This window comes from Calidris pugnax, unplaced genomic scaffold (assembly GCF_001431845.1).
Source record: "Calidris pugnax isolate Ruff unplaced genomic scaffold, ASM143184v1 scaffold95, whole genome shotgun sequence".
Lineage (NCBI taxonomy): Eukaryota > Metazoa > Chordata > Aves > Charadriiformes > Scolopacidae > Calidris > Calidris pugnax.
The window spans coordinates 12,111,680-12,134,733 of NW_015090885.1; the positions used below are offsets into that span (position 1 = coordinate 12,111,680).

Here is a 23,054-nt window from a genome sequence, read left to right on the forward strand (position 1 = left end):
AGTTTAAATTCCCTTATAGTCTTTCTCCCTCTCCCGCTTTTAGCTCTCCGATTACTCTAGACGTCTGTCACACAGGAAAGAAAGCTTTGCCTTGACTCGACACACACAAGGTTGGCTGTCGAGGGCAAACAAGCTCTTAACTCCATAAGCCTTACCCAGCACGTGAGCACGCACAGGGAGATGCTGAAGGGAGCAGCACCTGCTCCTGCCACGGTGCAAGTCTCCCACCAGCAACCTGAACTGCTACTCCTAAGGCAGCAGAGCGGAAAACAAGAGTTCATCCTTCTTCCAATGAAATAATACCCCAACCAAAAAAACCCTAAACCAACCCCCTGTTAAAAGCAAGCGTTGCTGCGCTGGGGGCTGCGCTGGGAGAATGGGTATCACTTTCACTTGGTTAGGTGGGCTGTGTCAACAATTTCATACACTTCCAACTGGATGGGCTTTTTTGCATGTTGGGTTTCATGCCCCTTTCCATTCAGGAGAAGCCATAATGTCTCCATTCGCTGCCTGGTACTTGTCCGAGATGAGCAATCCAAATGTACTGGAAAGAGATAATGCATTTCTTTTTCTCCAAATCGCCTTGCATCTTCATACATATGGATTTATATGAAACAGTTTCACTGTCCCTTTTAGGGACACATTCTCCACAGAATTCTGACTTCATTTCCCAAAATGTGTTTGCAGAGCAGGAAGTCTTGAGTGGATGAGGGCTGCAAAAGCTGCAAACTTCCAGGTACAAGGGAAGGAGCCAAGGGGAGATTGAAAAACACCCCCAGTGACAGACCAGTCTGCTGCTGGTGAATGCCATTTGAAAAAGAGAGAGAGAGAACACTACTTAATTTTAAATCCAGTGTCAGAGTAGAAATCACCTGTTATTGCTGGTAACATTTTGGTTTGAGCATGAGAGGAGATTTAGATGAACTTTACAGGAAACTGGAAAACCAGCTGTGCCAATGAGAAGCAGAAGGGTTTTGTTCTCCCAACGTTTTTTTCCAAATATGCTTCCAGGTTTCATTTGACTTTGATATGCTTATTCTTCTTTTGGCTTGGGACACTGATCACATACAGATGCAGCACATCCTGTGGTGTTCCTTCTGCAGGCTGACCAAGACAACCAAGAGAGCACCGGTGTTTTTGTGGTGTGTCTCTGTTCTCTGCACACCAGAAATGGCAGAGTGAAACCGCCAGAGACTCTACGAGGTCAGCTCTGCCCTCTTCTTGGCTGCGCGTAGAATGCACTGAAGCATGAAACAGTATTGAGTGACTGTCACATCAACCAGACCCAGGGACAGTGCCTTCCCAGGGATGAAGCTCACTCTGCTTCAGGCAGCCCGCTTCAAAAGTATTCAAATGTACAACGATGGCTCTGTCAAGCGAGCGAGACACCACTGGGTAACATGCCAGATCTCTAATACAGGTTGGCAGAGAACTCCCGAATAATTATTTCTCCTGAACAATGAGATTAATTCCTCAAACCTCTAATCTATGCTTGGCAGAAATTATGCAGATTGGAATCTTGCAGTCTTACAAACACAGGGATAAATGTCTTCGTATCCAAGGCAGAAATCCTATCGATTGCAGTCTTGTAATCTCAGACATGAGAAATACACATCTTCTTATACCAGCTCTAATGAATGTAAAGATAAGCTATACTTACATATTTCCATTTCCCAAACATGAGACCATCTGGTACTTCTAGACGACAAGGCATAGTAATAGTATCTCCATATACTGCATTTACTGTGTACAATCCCAGAGCTAGAGGAGAAACAGAAAGAGAGGAAACAATTTTAAGTGTTTTCTTGAATTCTCATATGCTAGCTAATGTTTGGTTCATAGCTAGTACAAAAGCAGAGCCATCTCCTTTGCAAATAGTTATTTTCCAGCACGGAGGATTTATCCTAAGCCTCTAACAAAACAGTATTCCTGTCACTAAATTTCTTTACTTAAACATTATGACTTTTTCGTATCCATGTTTCCTGCTGGTGTCAGTGGGAGACAAGTGGATTTCCAAACAGGACTGCACCTGCTCGAGTGGATGAACACGTACACTACGATTAGTATCCATGGCTATTGTCTCAAACTTAAAACTTGAAAAGAAAAATCCCTAAACCGTTGTTTTCTTCAACTGAAAAACAGCCCACTTTTGCCTGGAGAGGTTATGTTGCAACGCAATGTTGTGAGGAGGCAGCAGACAAGTGATACTCTGTCTGCTGCACTACATTAAAAACTTAGAAAAGGAAGAAAGAAAAGAGAATGTTATTTAAATGCTGGGTTCCCTTAAACCTGGGAAACAAACTAGTCTGCACATTTAGATTTTGGAAAAATGAAGTGAAATGCTTCCATGAATTATTTAAGTATAGCTCTTTTGGAAACCTCAGCACAATGTTATTGTGCTAATGCATACAAATTTACAGAATAAAACTGACCCACTTATTCTTATTATCCAAAACATGTGAACTGAACAAAAACAACAGATCCTAAAGTGATGAAATATTAAAACGCAAGGGAAGTTTAAAAGGGAAGATGTTACAGCTTGGTGCATTTGCTATAATGCAACTTTGCTTTGGTTTGATTGCCCGTAGCTCCGCCTGCTCTCAGTGATGCTGCTGCTCCTTGCACCAGGGAGTGTAAGGGAGGTTCTGCCTCTGGTGCTCGCCCGGTGTCACTGAACGAGTGTGCTGGCTGTCTCCACCACATCTGTGCCTTTTGTCAGGGTCTTTTGCCCTAAGACTCAGGATATGCCCCTTTGCTCTATTTTCATTTGCAACTGGAGCTGCAAAATTAAGTGCCTGCTGCCAAAGAAATCTTATTTAAGGGAGAGCAGTAGGGTGCTGGTGATGTAGCCAGGGCCACCCAGTCCTTCTGGAGACATTCATTTTTCCAGAGATTCAGCCCTTCTTGCTAGAGCTGGAAAAACATCAAACCTGTTCCCATGTGTCCCCAAAGACCTGAGCTGCAGACCCTTTATCTTTTCCTGAGTCCCAAGGCAGCTGCTGGGGTGATCTGGCATATGAGCAGCACTCTATAGGGAGGTTTTCCCAAGGGATTTTTTTTTCTTTGAACAAAATCATGTCTTTTCAAAGAGCTGAACGCTGAATTCCTTGTCTACAATTAGAAAGACTCCAGAGCGTTTTGCTCGGGTGAGGACTTCAGAGCTCACTGTTAGCACTACCTCTTATTTATCATTCGTATTACAGTGACAAATGAGGCTGTGATTTGTGCCGTGTGGTACTGCACAAAGAAGTAGTACTCCAAAATCCTTCCTCAGAAACCTTTACAACCTGGATGGCCCCACGTGGTAAGGCAGAGAAGCATGCAAGCAGGCTGGAGCTCAATGGACTAAAGGAACACAGGAGATAACAGGCACCACTACCCGCACGGATCTTAAACTTTCTTTCACGCTGCTCCTTTTTAACTCAAAAACTGCTAATCTCCTTCTGACTCTGGTGTATAATTATTCACGAACATACTTTAGGTACATCATTCACACTGCAAGGGCTGCATGCTCTAATATGTTATATGGTTTATGAAGACCAGATGTTTTCTAAATTACAATAGCAGTCAGTCCACTAGATGGTGCTGAGTAAGTGCAATCTTTAAAAATGAAAGAATTTTTTTTTTTTTTAAGAAATCAGCTAACTTCGAGTTTATGGAAACAGGACCAATATTTTACACAAATCAAACTACAAATGGAAGTAAAATTCAGAACTGGACCAAATTCTTCCCTTGGCCTTCTCTTGCACTCATCCTCATTCTGATCTGCAGGACGGGGATGATGCAACTTCAGCTTTGCAAGTTGAATCCTGATTTTCATTTCTGCTAGAGCTAGAGTAACAGTCCTTTTTGGTTCCTCTCTCTCCCATGGGTGCAAAATTACAAAAGACTTGCAAATATACATTCAGTTAGTAAGCTGGTTAGTACCCATCCAAATTCCAGTCAAGTGTCATTTAGTAATCTGAAATTCTGTAATAATATTTTGCATTGCATGGAAAAACAGAAACAACTGCTCCTGCTAGGAGACACTCCCCATGATTAGGGGAAAACAAAATGGTCTTGTGGGATCCGTAATGATGTTCTCTCCTAGGCACCCATTTAATGCCTGCAAGTTTCTAAGGTAACAGGTATATGCTATCAAAGACTTGTCAGACAGCCTCAGGAGGGTGAATGAAACTGTTTCTGGAAAGGATTTATGTTTATAGCATTCGGAGCAAATAACTGATGAACAGCCTGATAAAAGAAAACTGGCTGCTGATTTTAGCAGAACTTTCATCTAACAGGCATTCCTCAAGACAGACCCCCCCCCCCATCCCGTCCCTTCCCCCCCCCCAAATTATGTCTTGCCATAAATTCTGCCTAAACTTAAATCATATATTTTTCTAGGAATTTGCTAACATACAACTAGAAAGACATAGGTTTTACTTTAAATATAGAGAAATGGTCCTTACAAAAATACAGGAGGTCCTGATGTAAAATTTTCTCCTCCTACTCCTGCAGCCACAAATCTAGGACATTTAAGGAGTGCAAACTAGTTAAATAACTGCAAACTTTCACTACAAGATCTGCAGTAATCTCTGCAAATAACTTTGCAAACCTATACATTTAAGAAATAAACAAAGAAAAAAAACCTCAACAAATTTAGAAATTCATTTCTCTGTTGTTAGTAGATATGTTTGTAAAACGGTGGGATGAAGAAGAAAATGATTGCTTAACTATGCGACCGTGCTTACCATCCACCATCATTTTCTGAGAGCCCTTTACAGAGTTTGCAGCTCATTCTAAGAAAATGAAAGCGGGAGGTACAAATACGTAACAAATAGGTCCATGCCCTAACACAACACAGGGTCAATGTCAAGGCCCTCATATCTCATTAACTGCAGGAGGGCACAAAAGGAACTGTGGGGAATAACACTGCAAGAAGTCACCAGACATCACGCCCTGCCTTGATGTATTTCTGATGCACTTTTCTGTAGCTAATTAAGAGCTCAGCCAGCTCCCCTGCATAATTTTCAGATGTTGCCTTGTAAAACTGAGCCAGTGCTGTTAATAACAACACTAATTCAGAGGCAGGATCTCATCCCATGTGAGCTGGGAGAAGCTCTACTTGAACTAGCTGTGAATTACACCTATATACCAGGTGAATCCAGCTCACTGTCCTTCCATGTCCTTCCATACAGGTTTGAGCACACTGAGGTTTAACTAATTTTCCACTCTTTGATCAGTACTGAAGAAACTCTACTTTGAGCCAGATTAAACCTTCCCATGTAGGTTCGGACACAAGAAGAAAGCAGCAGCATCAGGGGGTATCATGACTCAGAGAAAGATCCCAGCAGGGCACTGCTAAATTGAGATGGCATTTGCTGTTGATGCTGTTAATTACAGTACCTTCCACATTCCCATGGCAGTGCTTACTGGCATCCTTCTTTGTCCCCCTCTCTGCCTATGCATCACAGGGGAAGAAACAAACAGTAACACATATTTCAGTGACAAAAGAAAAAGTCTGAGTACTTGGCTTAAAGGCAGAGGAAATGCTGGTTTTATTTCAGATCCTCACCAAGAATATATGATGCAGGCCATAATTGAGACTAATTATTATTTTTAAATCAACAGGTTCATATAAGAGGTTAATAGATAGAAGGCGAGTATCTAAAAATCAGGATGCTTATGTTTTTCCAAAGATAAAAGAAAAACTGTAGGAAGTGTGTGGCAAGTAGCCATGTTTTCCACCTCTACCTTCCATTTGAAATACTGAATATTTTTCTTGCCACAAACACCTTTTAAAGTGCTTAACATTTTTTATGACAAATGTAAAACAGACCAAGGTGTTCAAACACCCTTTAGATACAAGATGCACTGGAGACTATAAACCTGTATCTGAAAACTATGACTGGCAGAGGTACTGCCCAAAACTCATCTTCACTGGCCTGCTCAGCTGCCTCATAGCACAATTCAATTCCAGTTACTAAAGCCATGGAAACCCAGGCAACTTAGCCTCCCTCAGTACCTGGAGTCCACAGATTTAAATGGTGTTTTGCATCTACGAAGATGTCCTGTATTTTTCTTTTGCACCGACTCTCTTACTGCTGATGCTTCTGCCCTGGCAGGTTCTGCAGTGATGCCTTCTATTACATTTTCTAGGCCGAAGGAGCAAGGTCTTATTACCAGAGAACAGCAGGACACGTTGGCCACTATGGTTCTTTGCAGCAATCAGCAGCAGCGGGCAGGGGAGGTCAATTAGCAGCTTCTGGAATGGAAATGTCCAAACTCAAGAGCTATTATGTCTATTTAATGCCTATTTCGGAAACTGTAGATAGCTACTTCGGAAACTGTAAATTAGCTTTGGCACTCCAAATCTTTCTTTGAGGTTTTGGTCCTCCCATCTTATCTTCAGGTAGCCCAGATTAGCTTGTATGTAATACCTTGTGGGAGGCTAAAAAGCTCTGCCTAATGAAATAAATATTTTATTAAGTTGCTTGTTATCAGCTCTGAACTAGCAACAGGGGGATTTTTCTTTCTGCCCTCCCCACCACTTCCTAAAGGGATTTCAGCTATATAGACATACACACTGCTCTTCTTGAGCATCCATTTAGATACAGCCAGGAGTTGTCAGCATTTCACAAAACCAATAACTGTGTTCTTAAGATCAAGAAGTCAGTTTTTATTAACAGTACTCGTTTTGGATTTGAGGTTTTTTTGTGGAGTTTTTGTGTTTGTGTTTTTTTTTTTTTAAGGACAAAGCAGTATGTAAATGACAGCTGGGTGTTGGTCCAATGCAAAACATACTACACAAAAAAGTGTCCAGCTTTGCATGAGAGAAGAATTGGCTGCAGGCATTTACTGTCCCAATCGTTGATACTGATAATGCTGCCTTAAGGTAGATTTTAACACTGAAAAATATTTTCCATTTAATTAAAAGCACTATGTAGAGAAAAAAATAAGAGAATTCACAGAATCACAGATTGGTTGAGGTTGGAAGGGACTCTGGAGGTCATCTGTCTCAACATCCCCTGCTCAAGCAGGGCCACCTAGAGCCAGTCTCATTCCAAGGACACTCCACCACCTCTTTGGGCAACCTGTGCCTGTGCTCAGTCACCATCACATGAAAAAAGTGTTTCCTGATATTCAGAGGGAAACTCCTGTGTTGTGGTTTGTGCCCACTGCCTCTGGTCCTGTCACTGGGCACCGCCTGGCTCTGTCCTCCTTGAACCCTCCCTTCAGCTATCTGTACATGCTGATGAGATCCCTCATGAGCCTTCTCTTCTCCAAGCTGAACAGTCCCAGCTCTCTCAGCTTAGGTAAGAGGTGCTCCAGTCCCTTCAACATCTTCATGGTCCTCCATTGGACTCTCTCCAGTGTGTCCATGTCTGTTGTACTGAGGAGCCCAGAAATGGACACACTGCTCCAGATGTGTCCTCAATAGCACTGAGTAGAGGGGAAGGATCATCTCCCTCGACCCAATTGCATAATGCAGCCTAGGAAACCATTTGCCTTCCTTGCTGCAAGGGCACATTGCTGCTCATGTTCGACCTGGTGTCCTCCAAGACCCCCTGGACCTTTTCTGCAAATCTGCTTTCCAGCATGTCGGCCACCTTCCTTTTCAGACAGGACTCAGCTTTTAACTACTTTTCCTCCCTCTCTTTTCCTTGCGTGGCAAAAAGTAACTTTCCCAGTAAGACATCTAGTAAGCTTTCAAGACATTCACAACACTGGAGCAGAGAAAAGCAAATACAACAAACATATCATAGACCCTGTGCTTCCCTACCTGAGTCTGACAAAGTCTGCTGAAAAAAGGGTAAGTCCTGTATGGATATAATGGGGCCTTAATCATCCTTTCTGCTGAGCCACAACAGCCTGGCAGCCAAACACCACTCAGCCTTGTGCTCGCAGACCTCTGCAAGAGGCCCAGGTGCCATTTCTTCAACAAGCTCATCCTTGTGATCCAGCTTGCTCTACCAAAAACAAGCCTCTTCACATGAGATACAACAGGCACTCTTCTGCACAGCTCACACAGACATGCCCTTGGTCATTAATCTTCTGACAGCACAGAAAACACAAGATATACTTCCGGATCTCAAAAAGGAAAAAAAGGCTTGTGTTATCAAAATTCAGGCATATGACAGCTCCCATTTCAGTTTGGTGGCTATGATCATTCCTTGTTTCATCTGCTGGGCATCAAATTAGGGAAGCAGGGCAAACACTTCCAAGAAAATTCAAATGCTGATTATCTTAATAGTACAAATATGGTTAAAAATTAGAGTGTGTGTTTGTGGGTATGTTAGCCGATACAGGTTATATAAACAGTATATTGTTTCTTATCTCTACCTGTTTAAATAGTGAAACAAATCCACACGTGGAGGACTAGGACTTCAAAAGGACTATTAGTTACAAGAGAATCATCAATATTATACAAGAAGGAAACTAACTGCAGAGAAACACATCCAACGGTATTTAATATAACATACACTTGTAAAACAACATAACAGAACTTGCTGAAGGGTCTCTTATATTTTATCATAGTATTCATTCAATGAGTTTCAAACCCTGAATAATATTCGAGCACAGGCAATTTTAACACCAAAGGAAAAAAAAAATCTTTATCATCTAATAAGCACTGATGCAATGGACAGCAATTACCCTCTGGAATCATCAGTGCTAACTCGAGCTCTTTGAAGATGAGAAATAACTGAATGGGAAATGCCCATTTGGGGTTGGGATTATATTTTTTTTGGTGGTGGGTGTTTTATTTGTTGTCTTTTTTTTGGAGACCCAACTCAAAACATGGATCTGACTCTGGATGATGCTAAGTTCCTTTTGACAAGCTGGTCAAAGAAATACCTACTTAACTCCAAAGACACAAGTAGCCAAATCCACACAAACAGGAGCACTTCTGTGCTTAACACTGATTTTGGCAAGTACTTGGGCAGATTAGGGAGATGGGGCTTGGCACCCAGCAACATCAAGACATCAGGCAGTACACATCAGGAAACAGGCAGGGGATTTAAAGCTAAAGAGGTACTGGAAACACCAGAGAGTAGGCACTAAATGCCAGCAGAATTCAGCTATTAATACTCTACAAGAAACATTATGCTTGTTTAAAACGCAAAGCTTTCCTTATGAATGAGGAAAAAATCCTGAAGGAAATATGTCAGCACTTCAGAAATCCTCTCTCCTATGAACACTAACAACTAATATGCTCCTACTCCTTTCTAATTCCATATAAATCATATGTTTTCCATAGAAATCAAATGTTTCAGTACAACCCTAAGTGCAAGCTCAAGGCTGGGACCTCCTTGAGTTTAGGTCCCACGGAGCACTTTAAGTACAATTTTCAAAGTCCTGCAACTTGACCAAACACAACTCTGTGTGCTGTGTGCCTGTTCATAACCAGACTACTCAATGCTGCTTATTTCACTGAGGGCTATTTCTGTTCTAAGATTTCCAAACATCCAGCTGTTTCAGTATTTCAACCGCTATTTTCCCTGCTTCCCAAAGCAGAATACAGTTTTCGCATCTGTACGCTCCCTTCCTGTAAGCTTTACTTGTAGCTTGATTTGAAACGATTTTATCATAAGCTTTTGAAAGATTGAGGGAAATTTCAATCTGCCAGGCAGAGGTCTTAGAAAGTTATGTCCTTCCAAGAGCAGATGGTTTTGTAATAGATGCTACAGTGCGTAGTTTACAGGGGTTATCATTACTGTAAGCTTTGCCCTAGGGAGGTTCAAAGAGAGCATTTCTCTGAACATTTTCTATCATCACTGCTAAAGGAGTACACTGGAGAACACAAAGAAAAGCTTCTTCAGTCTGAATGTACCAAAACACCTAGATTGCATCTAAATAACGATGACTAATAACCTTTTGTCAGCTTAGGAACATCAAATGTTATATATAAAGCAATAATCATGACAGTAATCATAATCATCAAAAGTTTATAGAATTTTTGATAGGTATGCAAAAGAAATTTGTACATAGTCATACTGCTTTAAAATTCAAATGTCCATCATCAAATGTATTATCGCTGTCACTTAAATTAAACCAGAAACTGCTTTCCAAGTCAGCAAAGCTTTCAAACCACATTAAAAAAAAGCCATTGCTAGCATTAGTTTCTGCAAAGTTTGAGACAAAATGAGCAGTTCAAAGCTCAGTAACTGATGCAAAATACTACCGCAAAATGAACTACTTGTGCCAGCAATCAGCCTTCCTACCTTCCCACCTCAGCCAATGCCCAGCCCCAAGAAGACAAAGGAAACTGCTAAGACCACTAGCTCTGAAAAGAGACCAGCAAAGCTCTGCTTTGCTTGGCAGCAGTAAGTGCATCTCTGCTTTTTAATCTGGTCCTTTTTAAATCAGGAAGGTTCAAAAATCTACTAAAGAACTGGAAGGAAAACCCATTAAAGCCACCAGAGCCTTTGTACTGCATGGGCTTTGTTGTAGCAAAATTTTCCTTTCAAAGGGAAAGTCCTAAGCTTCTTTCCACAAACCAACACCCCAAAACATCACCTGTGATTTCAATGGCCTTCTAATCACACTATTTTACAGAAATCCTTGCTTTTGGCCCAGAGTTATGTAACTCTATTTCTGGATTCAGTGCTAATCCAAAACCAGTCAGATTTGTATTGCAGGCTGACTTGTGGGTTTAAATTTTCAAGTCCTTTGAGTAAATCTTACAGGATTCAAAAAGTTACATATATAGTGGTGTTGATGTAAGTAGCAAAAAGCGCAGTGTAATTCCAAGCAAATATTTACAAATAGAACTTTGGAAAAAAATGTATACCTACTTAAAAATGTTTGAGTTCATATAAGGGTAGCAGAAACAATGTTTCCATAAGATCTGGGTGGAACCACATGTCAAAAGACAGGTCCAACATCGGCAAGTTGTGGTCAGCATCAGAAAACCCAGCTGTGTTTTTTATGGCCACTGTACAGTGGAAAAACCACTATCTTTCCCACAGTGGGTGCTGGAGCTGAAAGGCCACCGTTAATGATTTATGTTGATGAAAATTTTACGAAACATTGCTTAGGATAGTTCTCATAATTCAGAGGAAGAGACAAGGTGGTCAACATATCTTTTTATAAATACTTCTGTTCTAGATGTAGCCATGACTAAAGGAACTATGATTAATTTTTTTTTTATAACATACTGAAAAAATGAAAATAATCTATTAAAATAGTAACCAACATATGGTGTGATTTTTTACAAATGGTCCATTGCATCTGCCAGGGAAGTGAGTTGTAGCTTACTCAAATTTGATGATACAAGCTATCTGCCAAGAGATGAGCAGCAAATGTGGGAAAACAGTTTCTGAGCCAACACTGCAACGAGTTTCAACTTTAAAGTGTATACCAAATTAATATGATAATAATAATCAACAAAGTCTTTGTAGCTCAGTGAAACTTCTCACTCTTTCTGAGGTTAGCCACTGGCTGCTCCTGCAGCGTACTTTTATTACATTTCTCAGTTGCCCTTCCAAAGCACTTTTCCATTTGCTAAAACTACTCCAATCTTCTCATTATGCTAGTCAGCAAGGCTGCTGCGTATCCGATAGCTTCAAGGGACTTAAAAGTTTCTATTAAGCCAAATAAAACCTATAGCTCAAAAATAATTATCTAAAACTCTTCATTATGTTTTGCTATGAATCCTTTGTTCCTTTTTTAAAAAAAGTCAATAGACAGCATACTAAAAAAAGAACTGGCCCTCTTGCTTTTTCATAACTTGATATTGACAGCCTTGATCAATATACCCCACAGGCTAATAGTGCAGGAAAAAACCCATAATTTATACACAAATGCTGAGTAAAAGGCTAAACCGTGTATGTTTTTCATATCAGAACTATGAAGGATTTTGTTTTGGTACTCTAAGTAAGAGTATATTGCCCTGTCATCCTAAATTTTAAGTCAATGTCACATTGGCAGAGCACCAAGGGTGAAGAACTTCTGAAAAAGGAGGGCGGACTTTCGCCACTTTATCCTTCCCCGTGGGCGTGCTGCTGCTTCACTGCAGCAAGAGGCCTGGGAAATGGGGCAATCATGGTGGCACTGGAGAGGAGACAGCAAAGGGGGACCAAACCTGCCAGCTCCTTCCAGGGGCACCTGGAAGGGAACAGATTGTTTCTTATAGGGTGAGACACTTGGGCTCTCTTCCTACCACAGCCATTAACCTCTTCATATCAGCCTGCGCAGGAATAAACCAACGAGAAGAAGCAACCGCAAGATGACAAGGAGTTGGTCACTGCATCCCACCTGGTCAGCTGCTGCTTCTGGAAAGGTGCATTCGCAGCACCGTGTTAAGGCTTCGCTGTGACTACCATCTAACAAAACCCAGTACTGCACCTGAGTCCCCGACCCAGGCTGCTCCCCTACAACTGTGAAAAACCCAGGGGGGAAAAAAGTTTTCTTTCACACACATTATGGTCCGCACACACTGGTAAAGTATATGCTAGCTTGTCTATATACACACATCCTTTCTAAGTATATCTCTTTAGATTTTGGTCTGTGAGGACCCATAAGCAGGTAGGAAGACAAAAAGCAGATGGAACTTCCATATACAATTGTTTTAGGAATTAGGCACTACATAAGAAAGGTACGCCTTATTGATGTATGCTCCAACTCTTGCATCAAAACAGAGGAAAAATAGTTCAAGCAAGCCTCTAGCTTTGGAAAAGCATCCAGTAAGCAGCATTCTCTTCCCCTTGGCATTAGCCAGATGCAAGGAAGAACACAAAGCATCATAGGAAAGTCTGACCCCGAATCCACCTACTCCCCATCAAATACATGTGAGGGCTCCATGGCCACTCCAGGCTTGGCAGTGCAGTAACAGACAGGAATTATCCATACCTCCCACTTTAAAGGTAAATAAAAAAAAACCCCTGAATTTCTCGGTAAAAGAACACTTAGTCACAATTTAAATTTTACAAAATATGTACCTCCCAAAACATGTATAATTTTTTTACATTTTTTTGAGCATGAAGGAGTGTCAAGAGAAAAATCAAGGTATCAGAAAGCAAATCAGAGGATTATTTTGCAAAGTACGAAGGGAAAAAAAAATAATTCACTGATCACTCTAGTTAAAATCAAATAAATGCAATGGAAAAAAAATAGGAATTAGGAAAAACAAGTTAACACAGAAAAATTAGAAAAAACTGTCGTAGTTAAATTGATGCCACTGCAGTCCTCCCATGCAAAGGAATCTCAACGGCAGACACTGTTCTAACCACTTTTGTCTTGTGAGTTGCCTGCATTCTGCCTACAGTCCTCCTTATAGGAAGAGGCACTTCCCTTCCACCTGTCTAGGATCATTCCAAGTGCCTGACATTTTTCAATAATGTAAATTTTTAACCATTCTTGTTGTTCCTCTACCTCAAATTCTGATTTCCTGTGTTAAGTAATCCTAAAACAAAGGCCAGATCTCCACTATTCAGTGTGATTCAGACCTGCAATTCTCACTCCCTCCATCGCCTGCACATTCACCTGGGCATTTGGTTTCTCATACAAAGCTATCCTAAGGTTCAGCTCCCTCGCTTCTGCTGCAGACTTGCTATCTGCTATCAGCATTCCCCTCTGCTGCAAGCAGGTTTTCCTGCAAGCAGAGAAGAATAAGTGTGGAGAAGGCATCATTTTTGCTTCTCTTCCTTTATCAGTGCTCTGAAACGTCTGCAGGAGCTCCAGACGTATTCCTGTAATAACCCCATACAGCCCAATAAGTAAGAAATGAAATTTTTGGTGAATGCAAGTTTGTTCGGCAACTTGCAGAAGTGTGCACAATGCAGCTTCCACTGACAGGCTGCCAAGATGGGCACCTGAAATCGTGCACCCAGTTTATCGTGTGTCACAGAAACATGTTCTTCCTAACTGCCCTTAGACAAGGCTGCGGGCTCCACAGCTAGTTACCAGGCAGTGTCCTGCCACAATGCCATACTGCAGTCACACTCACCAGACCTACTGCTTGCTGGTTTTAGCAGTGTTTATTCCCAAAGAAACAAGCTTTATTTCACCAACAGAGCAAACAATAACCCGCCCCTGCAATGTGTACAGAATATTATTTTCAGTGAATGAACTTCATATACTTGTGAAGAAAACCATGTGCTAATCACATTAGGAAACAGAAAAAAAAAAAAACAACAAACAAGCCTTGCAGAAGTCACAACTCTAAAGGGCATCGATGAAGGACAGATTTATCCTTCCGTAATGCTGAGTGCGTGGAAAAAGCTGTACATGCTTTCAACAGAAAACATCCAGCCCTTCGGAGTTAGAGACGCAGACTGGTAAATGGAAAGTGTCAGTTTTATGTGCCATCAGGTGGCTCTGGTTGGATGGACACCCCCTCAGCTGACGATAGGCTGCTCGGTCTGTTTTCCAGCTGCGTTCCCTACTGATAAGGGAGAGGACAAAGTGACGCAGATGAGATGAATATAGCCTCCTGTATCATCAGCAGGTCTTTGTTACCTGCAGACAAGACCTATCATTTCACTGATGGCACAATAACATACGTGTGAGGGGGGAAAAGCTCATTGAAAGTATAATCTTATAAATCCTTATGATTTATGCTAAAACAAGTGACTGACAGCTCCTCTGAGGCTCTCTTTAGATTTAATGGGCTCCTCACAGACACAGCACTTTAAATTTCACAGATGCCTGTAGCCAGCCCTGGTACTGGCAACTGTCTCCTGCTGTAGAAGGATGCGCTGAAGCAGATGTGCACTTTCACCAACAGGAGAAATCAGCATCACCTTTATTTCTGAAAGTTTTGTCTTTGCCTCCCTTTCTTAACCAGTATGCTGAAAATTAACAGGTGTGTCAGCAGCACAAACTGCCAATATATATAAAAAGAAAGAATTAACATTATCTAGACTCCTATTCAATGGTGAAACAGAGACGCGGATATGGAAATGTGTAAGGCTGGTATCACTTCAGTGCCCATCATTTCTACTTGTGGATATTACTGACATGTGCGATGGTATGAAACGCTGCCAAGTATCAGAATCTGTTTCCACCTCATATGTATTTATATATGTACACGCATATATAAGCTAGCATCTGATGTGCTATTACTTTTCTTCTTTGCATGAATTCTTTATTATTTTTACAAAGAAACCCCATTGCTTAAAATAATGCTGCATATATAAAACAATGCTGGAAATTATCACACAAGTGCAGCTCAAATCTGGTAGCCAGGCTCACAGCTTACAACCATTTTGCAATATAATATAAGAACATAGAGGTACGGTCCAGTTATTGAACAAATTGCTGTAAGTCTCAGCTACCCTCTGAAAATATAAAGGGTTAGAAAATGCAAAGTATGGTTCCTACTCATATTTTTTCATAAATGTACAAGTTACTGTCTAGAATTTTAAGATCTAGGCATTTCTTTCTACAAATACAGTGTTGCTATGAAGTTTAAAAGCAGCGGCATACCTTGTAAGGCCTATCTGTAGTTCCAAAAAGGGTACCAAAGACTTACTGTAAGTGTGTGCAAACAGAAGCAATACAGAAGTTCAATCTTCCAAATATTTATACACATATTTATCTTCAAGAACAAACAGTCCCACAGCATGAGGACAAGGGCATAAAACAACAGCGTTATTACTAGAAAACACTTATGCTGACTAGGCTTCCCTCCGTACCACTATATAAATTGTGGTAGCTTCTTGAAAGTCCAGGACACCATTTATAACATAATAAAAAGGCTCGATCAACTGACTGCTCAGGAATCCAGCCTAGACCAGCCTTCAGTGGAGCACTTCAGGATCACTGTGGAGCCACTGTTACCCCCAGAGTGTAACCTTTGCGCAATGAACTCCAGGCATGCACCATGAATAAAACCTGGTGTGTGGTTTGCAGGAACACAGAAACTTTGGCTACCTGGGTAATAAATTACACCGGCTTTAGGGAACACATTTGCTACATGCCGCTCGTTTCAACGTAGTCCTAAACAGCAGTATCAGAAATTATAGCCGCTGCACAGACTTGGATACTTGTAATTTTAGATTTCAATGTGAATGGTTGAGTAAACACCAATTCCTTTGGAGTAGCCCGCCTCAGTTAGATGTGTGGCTTCCAGTGCAAAGCAGCCACACTTAGGCTGTCATCGAAACTCTCTGTAACAACATATCTTGGTGTGAAAGTCGGCCTCCTTCTCTAAATACCTGTCAGAGACTCTTTGCGGAGAAGGCAATTGTGGTTTAGTTAGCATGACAGCTTCTGCAGCGCATTATGCTCTTGTAAACTGCATTAATGCCCAACTGCACTTTTAAGTATGGTTCAACATGCTGTTTTGACCTACATATTTGGGCCATAATTACCTGCTTTCTTATCTAGGCACTGTTGCCACCCGTATCACCACTTGTCCCTGAGCAGGACCACCGAAGACTGGTCTCCCGAGTTATTATTTTGATTCGTGGCAGGAGCTTTTACTGTACACTGCTAGCTATCCGTTTTTTGACACTAAATATATACTCAGAGCATTACAATTTTGTAACAACTATCAAAGGCAGGTTGTTTGCTATGTACCCCTTACGTTGGTCAAGCACAGAGGCTACTGCAGTGCCAGGCTGAAGCGCATCACCTACTGAAGGGCAGAGCCTCCGTGCCCATCTTTATAGCACAGTACTGCAAAGTAAACAAGAGGTACCTTACTACTGCAATAAGAGCCATCCTGTGTTTTCTGCAGGGAAGCAGCATTCACACAGGGTCTGGCCAGGGACTGCCTCAGCTTTTGGTAAGTAAAAAGCATCCCTCAGCCAGTCAGTCACAAGCTGTGCTGCGGCTCTCAAAGCCATCGTGCCCGGGTGTACTCCTGGAATACCCACTACCTACAACCCTTCCCAACCACCGCTCTGTGCCAAGAGGATGTCATTGTGCTGGGTACCTGGCAGAAAACACTTCTGAAAGGACAAAACAATCTCACAGCTACTCCAAGCCACCTCTTAGTGTCAACATAAATGACAGCTGGGTGTTGGTCCAATGCAAAACATACTACACAAAAAAGTGTCCAGCTTTGCATGAGAGAAGAATTGGCTGCAGGCATTTACTGTCCCAATCGTTGATACTGATAATGCTGCCTTAAGGTAGATTTTAACACTGAAAAATATTTTCCATTTAATTAAAAGCACTATGTAGAGAAAAAAATAAGAGAATTCACAGAATCACAGATTGGTTGAGGTTGGAAGGGACTCTGGAGGTCATCTGTCTCAACATCCCCTGCTCAAGCAGGGCCACCTAGAGCCAGTCTCATTCCAAGGACACTCCACCACCTCTTTGGGCAACCTGTGCCTGTGCTCAGTCACCATCACATGAAAAAAGTGTTTCCTGATATTCAGAGGGAAACTCCTGTGTTGTGGTTTGTGCCCACTGCCTCTGGTCCTGTCACTGGGCACCGCCTGGCTCTGTCCTCCTTGAACCCTCCCTTCAGCTATCTGTACATGCTGATGAGATCCCTCATGAGCCTTCTCTTCTCCAAGCTGAACAGTCCCAGCTCTCTCAGCTTAGGTAAGAGGTGCTCCAGTCCCTTCAACATCTTCATGGTCCTCCATTGGACTCTCTCCAGTGTGTCCATGTCTGTTGTACTGAGGAGCCCAGAAATGGACACACTGCTCCAGATGTGTCCTCAATAGCACTGAGTAGAGGGGAAGGATCATCTCCCTCGACCCAATTGCATAATGCAGCCTAGGAAACCATTTGCCTTCCTTGCTGCAAGGGCACATTGCTGCTCATGTTCGACCTGGTGTCCTCCAAGACCCCCTGGACCTTTTCTGCAAATCTGCTTTCCAGCATGTCGGCCACCTTCCTTTTCAGACAGGACTCAGCTTTTAACTACTTTTCCTCCCTCTCTTTTCCTTGCGTGGCAAAAAGTAACTTTCCCAGTAAGACATCTAGTAAGCTTTCAAGACATTCACAACACTGGAGCAGAGAAAAGCAAATACAACAAACATATCATAGACCCTGTGCTTCCCTACCTGAGTCTGACAAAGTCTGCTGAAAAAAGGGTAAGTCCTGTATGGATATAATGGGGCCTTAATCATCCTTTCTGCTGAGCCACAACAGCCTGGCAGCCAAACACCACTCAGCCTTGTGCTCGCAGACCTCTGCAAGAGGCCCAGGTGCCATTTCTTCAACAAGCTCATCCTTGTGATCCAGCTTGCTCTACCAAAAACAAGCCTCTTCACATGAGATACAACAGGCACTCTTCTGCACAGCTCACACAGACATGCCCTTGGTCATTAATCTTCTGACAGCACAGAAAACACAAGATATACTTCCGGATCTCAAAAAGGAAAAAAAGGCTTGTGTTATCAAAATTCAGGCATATGACAGCTCCCATTTCAGTTTGGTGGCTATGATCATTCCTTGTTTCATCTGCTGGGCATCAAATTAGGGAAGCAGGGCAAACACTTCCAAGAAAATTCAAATGCTGATTATCTTAATAGTACAAATATGGTTAAAAATTAGAGTGTGTGTTTGTGGGTATGTTAGCCGATACAGGTTATATAAACAGTATATTGTTTCTTATCTCTACCTGTTTAAATAGTGAAACAAATCCACACGTGGAGGACTAGGACTTCAAAAGGACTATTAGTTACAAGAGAATCATCAATATTATACAAGAAGGAAACTAACTGCAGAGAAACACATCCAACGGTATTTAATATAACATACACTTGTAAAACAACATAACAGAACTTGCTGAAGGGTCTCTTATATTTTATCATAGTATTCATTCAATGAGTTTCAAACCCTGAATAATATTCGAGCACAGGCAATTTTAACACCAAAGGAAAAAAAAAATCTTTATCATCTAATAAGCACTGATGCAATGGACAGCAATTACCCTCTGGAATCATCAGTGCTAACTCGAGCTCTTTGAAGATGAGAAATAACTGAATGGGAAATGCCCATTTGGGGTTGGGATTATATTTTTTTTGGTGGTGGGTGTTTTATTTGTTGTCTTTTTTTTGGAGACCCAACTCAAAACATGGATCTGACTCTGGATGATGCTAAGTTCCTTTTGACAAGCTGGTCAAAGAAATACCTACTTAACTCCAAAGACACAAGTAGCCAAATCCACACAAACAGGAGCACTTCTGTGCTTAACACTGATTTTGGCAAGTACTTGGGCAGATTAGGGAGATGGGGCTTGGCACCCAGCAACATCAAGACATCAGGCAGTACACATCAGGAAACAGGCAGGGGATTTAAAGCTAAAGAGGTACTGGAAACACCAGAGAGTAGGCACTAAATGCCAGCAGAATTCAGCTATTAATACTCTACAAGAAACATTATGCTTGTTTAAAACGCAAAGCTTTCCTTATGAATGAGGAAAAAATCCTGAAGGAAATATGTCAGCACTTCAGAAATCCTCTCTCCTATGAACACTAACAACTAATATGCTCCTACTCCTTTCTAATTCCATATAAATCATATGTTTTCCATAGAAATCAAATGTTTCAGTACAACCCTAAGTGCAAGCTCAAGGCTGGGACCTCCTTGAGTTTAGGTCCCACGGAGCACTTTAAGTACAATTTTCAAAGTCCTGCAACTTGACCAAACACAACTCTGTGTGCTGTGTGCCTGTTCATAACCAGACTACTCAATGCTGCTTATTTCACTGAGGGCTATTTCTGTTCTAAGATTTCCAAACATCCAGCTGTTTCAGTATTTCAACCGCTATTTTCCCTGCTTCCCAAAGCAGAATACAGTTTTCGCATCTGTACGCTCCCTTCCTGTAAGCTTTACTTGTAGCTTGATTTGAAACGATTTTATCATAAGCTTTTGAAAGATTGAGGGAAATTTCAATCTGCCAGGCAGAGGTCTTAGAAAGTTATGTCCTTCCAAGAGCAGATGGTTTTGTAATAGATGCTACAGTGCGTAGTTTACAGGGGTTATCATTACTGTAAGCTTTGCCCTAGGGAGGTTCAAAGAGAGCATTTCTCTGAACATTTTCTATCATCACTGCTAAAGGAGTACACTGGAGAACACAAAGAAAAGCTTCTTCAGTCTGAATGTACCAAAACACCTAGATTGCATCTAAATAACGATGACTAATAACCTTTTGTCAGCTTAGGAACATCAAATGTTATATATAAAGCAATAATCATGACAGTAATCATAATCATCAAAAGTTTATAGAATTTTTGATAGGTATGCAAAAGAAATTTGTACATAGTCATACTGCTTTAAAATTCAAATGTCCATCATCAAATGTATTATCGCTGTCACTTAAATTAAACCAGAAACTGCTTTCCAAGTCAGCAAAGCTTTCAAACCACATTAAAAAAAAGCCATTGCTAGCATTAGTTTCTGCAAAGTTTGAGACAAAATGAGCAGTTCAAAGCTCAGTAACTGATGCAAAATACTACCGCAAAATGAACTACTTGTGCCAGCAATCAGCCTTCCTACCTTCCCACCTCAGCCAATGCCCAGCCCCAAGAAGACAAAGGAAACTGCTAAGACCACTAGCTCTGAAAAGAGACCAGCAAAGCTCTGCTTTGCTTGGCAGCAGTAAGTGCATCTCTGCTTTTTAATCTGGTCCTTTTTAAATCAGGAAGGTTCAAAAATCTACTAAAGAACTGGAAGGAAAACCCATTAAAGCCACCAGAGCCTTTGTACTGCATGGGCTTTGTTGTAGCAAAATTTTCCTTTCAAAGGGAAAGTCCTAAGCTTCTTTCCACAAACCAACACCCCAAAACATCACCTGTGATTTCAATGGCCTTCTAATCACACTATTTTACAGAAATCCTTGCTTTTGGCCCAGAGTTATGTAACTCTATTTCTGGATTCAGTGCTAATCCAAAACCAGTCAGATTTGTATTGCAGGCTGACTTGTGGGTTTAAATTTTCAAGTCCTTTGAGTAAATCTTACAGGATTCAAAAAGTTACATATATAGTGGTGTTGATGTAAGTAGCAAAAAGCGCAGTGTAATTCCAAGCAAATATTTACAAATAGAACTTTGGAAAAAAATGTATACCTACTTAAAAATGTTTGAGTTCATATAAGGGTAGCAGAAACAATGTTTCCATAAGATCTGGGTGGAACCACATGTCAAAAGACAGGTCCAACATCGGCAAGTTGTGGTCAGCATCAGAAAACCCAGCTGTGTTTTTTATGGCCACTGTACAGTGGAAAAACCACTATCTTTCCCACAGTGGGTGCTGGAGCTGAAAGGCCACCGTTAATGATTTATGTTGATGAAAATTTTACGAAACATTGCTTAGGATAGTTCTCATAATTCAGAGGAAGAGACAAGGTGGTCAACATATCTTCTTATAAATACTTCTGTTCTAGATGTAGCCATGACTAAAGGAACTATGATTAATTTTTTTTTTTATAACATACTGAAAAAATGAAAATAATCTATTAAAATAGTAACCAACATATGGTGTGATTTTTTACAAATGGTCCATTGCATCTGCCAGGGAAGTGAGTTGTAGCTTACTCAAATTTGATGATACAAGCTATCTGCCAAGAGATGAGCAGCAAATGTGGGAAAACAGTTTCTGAGCCAACACTGCAACGAGTTTCAACTTTAAAGTGTATACCAAATTAATATGATAATAATAATCAACAAAGTCTTTGTAGCTCAGTGAAACTTCTCACTCTTTCTGAGGTTAGCCACTGGCTGCTCCTGCAGCGTACTTTTATTACATTTCTCAGTTGCCCTTCCAAAGCACTTTTCCATTTGCTAAAACTACTCCAATCTTCTCATTATGCTAGTCAGCAAGGCTGCTGCGTATCCGATAGCTTCAAGAGACTTAAAAGTTTCTATTAAGCCAAATAAAACCTATAGCTCAAAAATAATTATCTAAAACTCTTCATTATGTTTTGCTATGAATCCTTTGTTCCTTTTTTAAAAAAAGTCAATAGACAGCATACTAAAAAAAGAACTGGCCCTCTTGCTTTTTCATAACTTGATATTGACAGCCTTGATCAATATACCCCACAGGCTAATAGTGCAGGAAAAAACCCATAATTTATACACAAATGCTGAGTAAAAGGCTAAACCGTGTATGTTTTTCATATCAGAACTATGAAGGATTTTGTTTTGGTACTCTAAGTAAGAGTATATTGCCCTGTCATCCTAAATTTTAAGTCAATGTCACATTGGCAGAGCACCAAGGGTGAAGAACTTCTGAAAAAGGAGGGCAGACTTTCGCCACTTTATCCTTCCCCGTGGGCGTGCTGCTGCTTCACTGCAGCAAGAGGCCTGGGAAATGGGGCAATCATGGTGGCACTGGAGAGGAGACAGCAAAGGGGGACCAAACCTGCCAGCTCCTTCCAGGGGCACCTGGAAGGGAACAGATTGTTTCTTATAGGGTGAGACACTTGGGCTCTCTTCCTACCACAGCCATTAACCTCTTCATATCAGCCTGCGCAGGAATAAACCAACGAGAAGAAGCAACCGCAAGATGACAAGGAGTTGGTCACTGCATCCCACCTGGTCAGCTGCTGCTTCTGGAAAGGTGCATTCGCAGCACCGTGTTAAGGCTTCGCTGTGACTACCATCTAACAAAACCCAGTACTGCACCTGAGTCCCCGACCCAGGCTGCTCCCCTACAACTGTGAAAAACCCAGGGGGGAAAAAAGTTTTCTTTCACACACATTATGGTCCGCACACACTGGTAAAGTATATGCTAGCTTGTCTATATACACACATCCTTTCTAAGTATATCTCTTTAGATTTTGGTCTGTGAGGACCCATAAGCAGGTAGGAAGACAAAAAGCAGATGGAACTTCCATATACAATTGTTTTAGGAATTAGGCACTACATAAGAAAGGTACGCCTTATTGATGTATGCTCCAACTCTTGCATCAAAACAGAGGAAAAATAGTTCAAGCAAGCCTCTAGCTTTGGAAAAGCATCCAGTAAGCAGCATTCTCTTCCCCTTGGCATTAGCCAGATGCAAGGAAGAACACAAAGCATCATAGGAAAGTCTGACCCCGAATCCACCTACTCCCCATCAAATACATGTGAGGGCTCCATGGCCACTCCAGGCTTGGCAGTGCAGTAACAGACAGGAATTATCCATACCTCCCACTTTAAAGGTAAATAAAAAAAAACCCC

The 23,054-nt window shown here is 41.3% G+C and overlaps 1 protein-coding gene across 2 annotated transcripts in view; it reads right to left on the reverse strand.

The window, feature by feature from the left end:
* The window catches only part of ALCAM (activated leukocyte cell adhesion molecule), a 133,118-nt gene that overhangs the window by 35,975 nt on the left and 74,089 nt on the right, over positions 1-23,054 (reverse strand). For both annotated transcript variants that reach the window (XM_014947349.1, XM_014947348.1), the window contains exon 2: positions 1,661-1,761. In XM_014947349.1, coding sequence (XP_014802835.1) covers positions 1,661-1,761 — 101 coding nt within the window. The remainder of the gene's footprint in view (positions 1-1,660; positions 1,762-23,054) is intronic.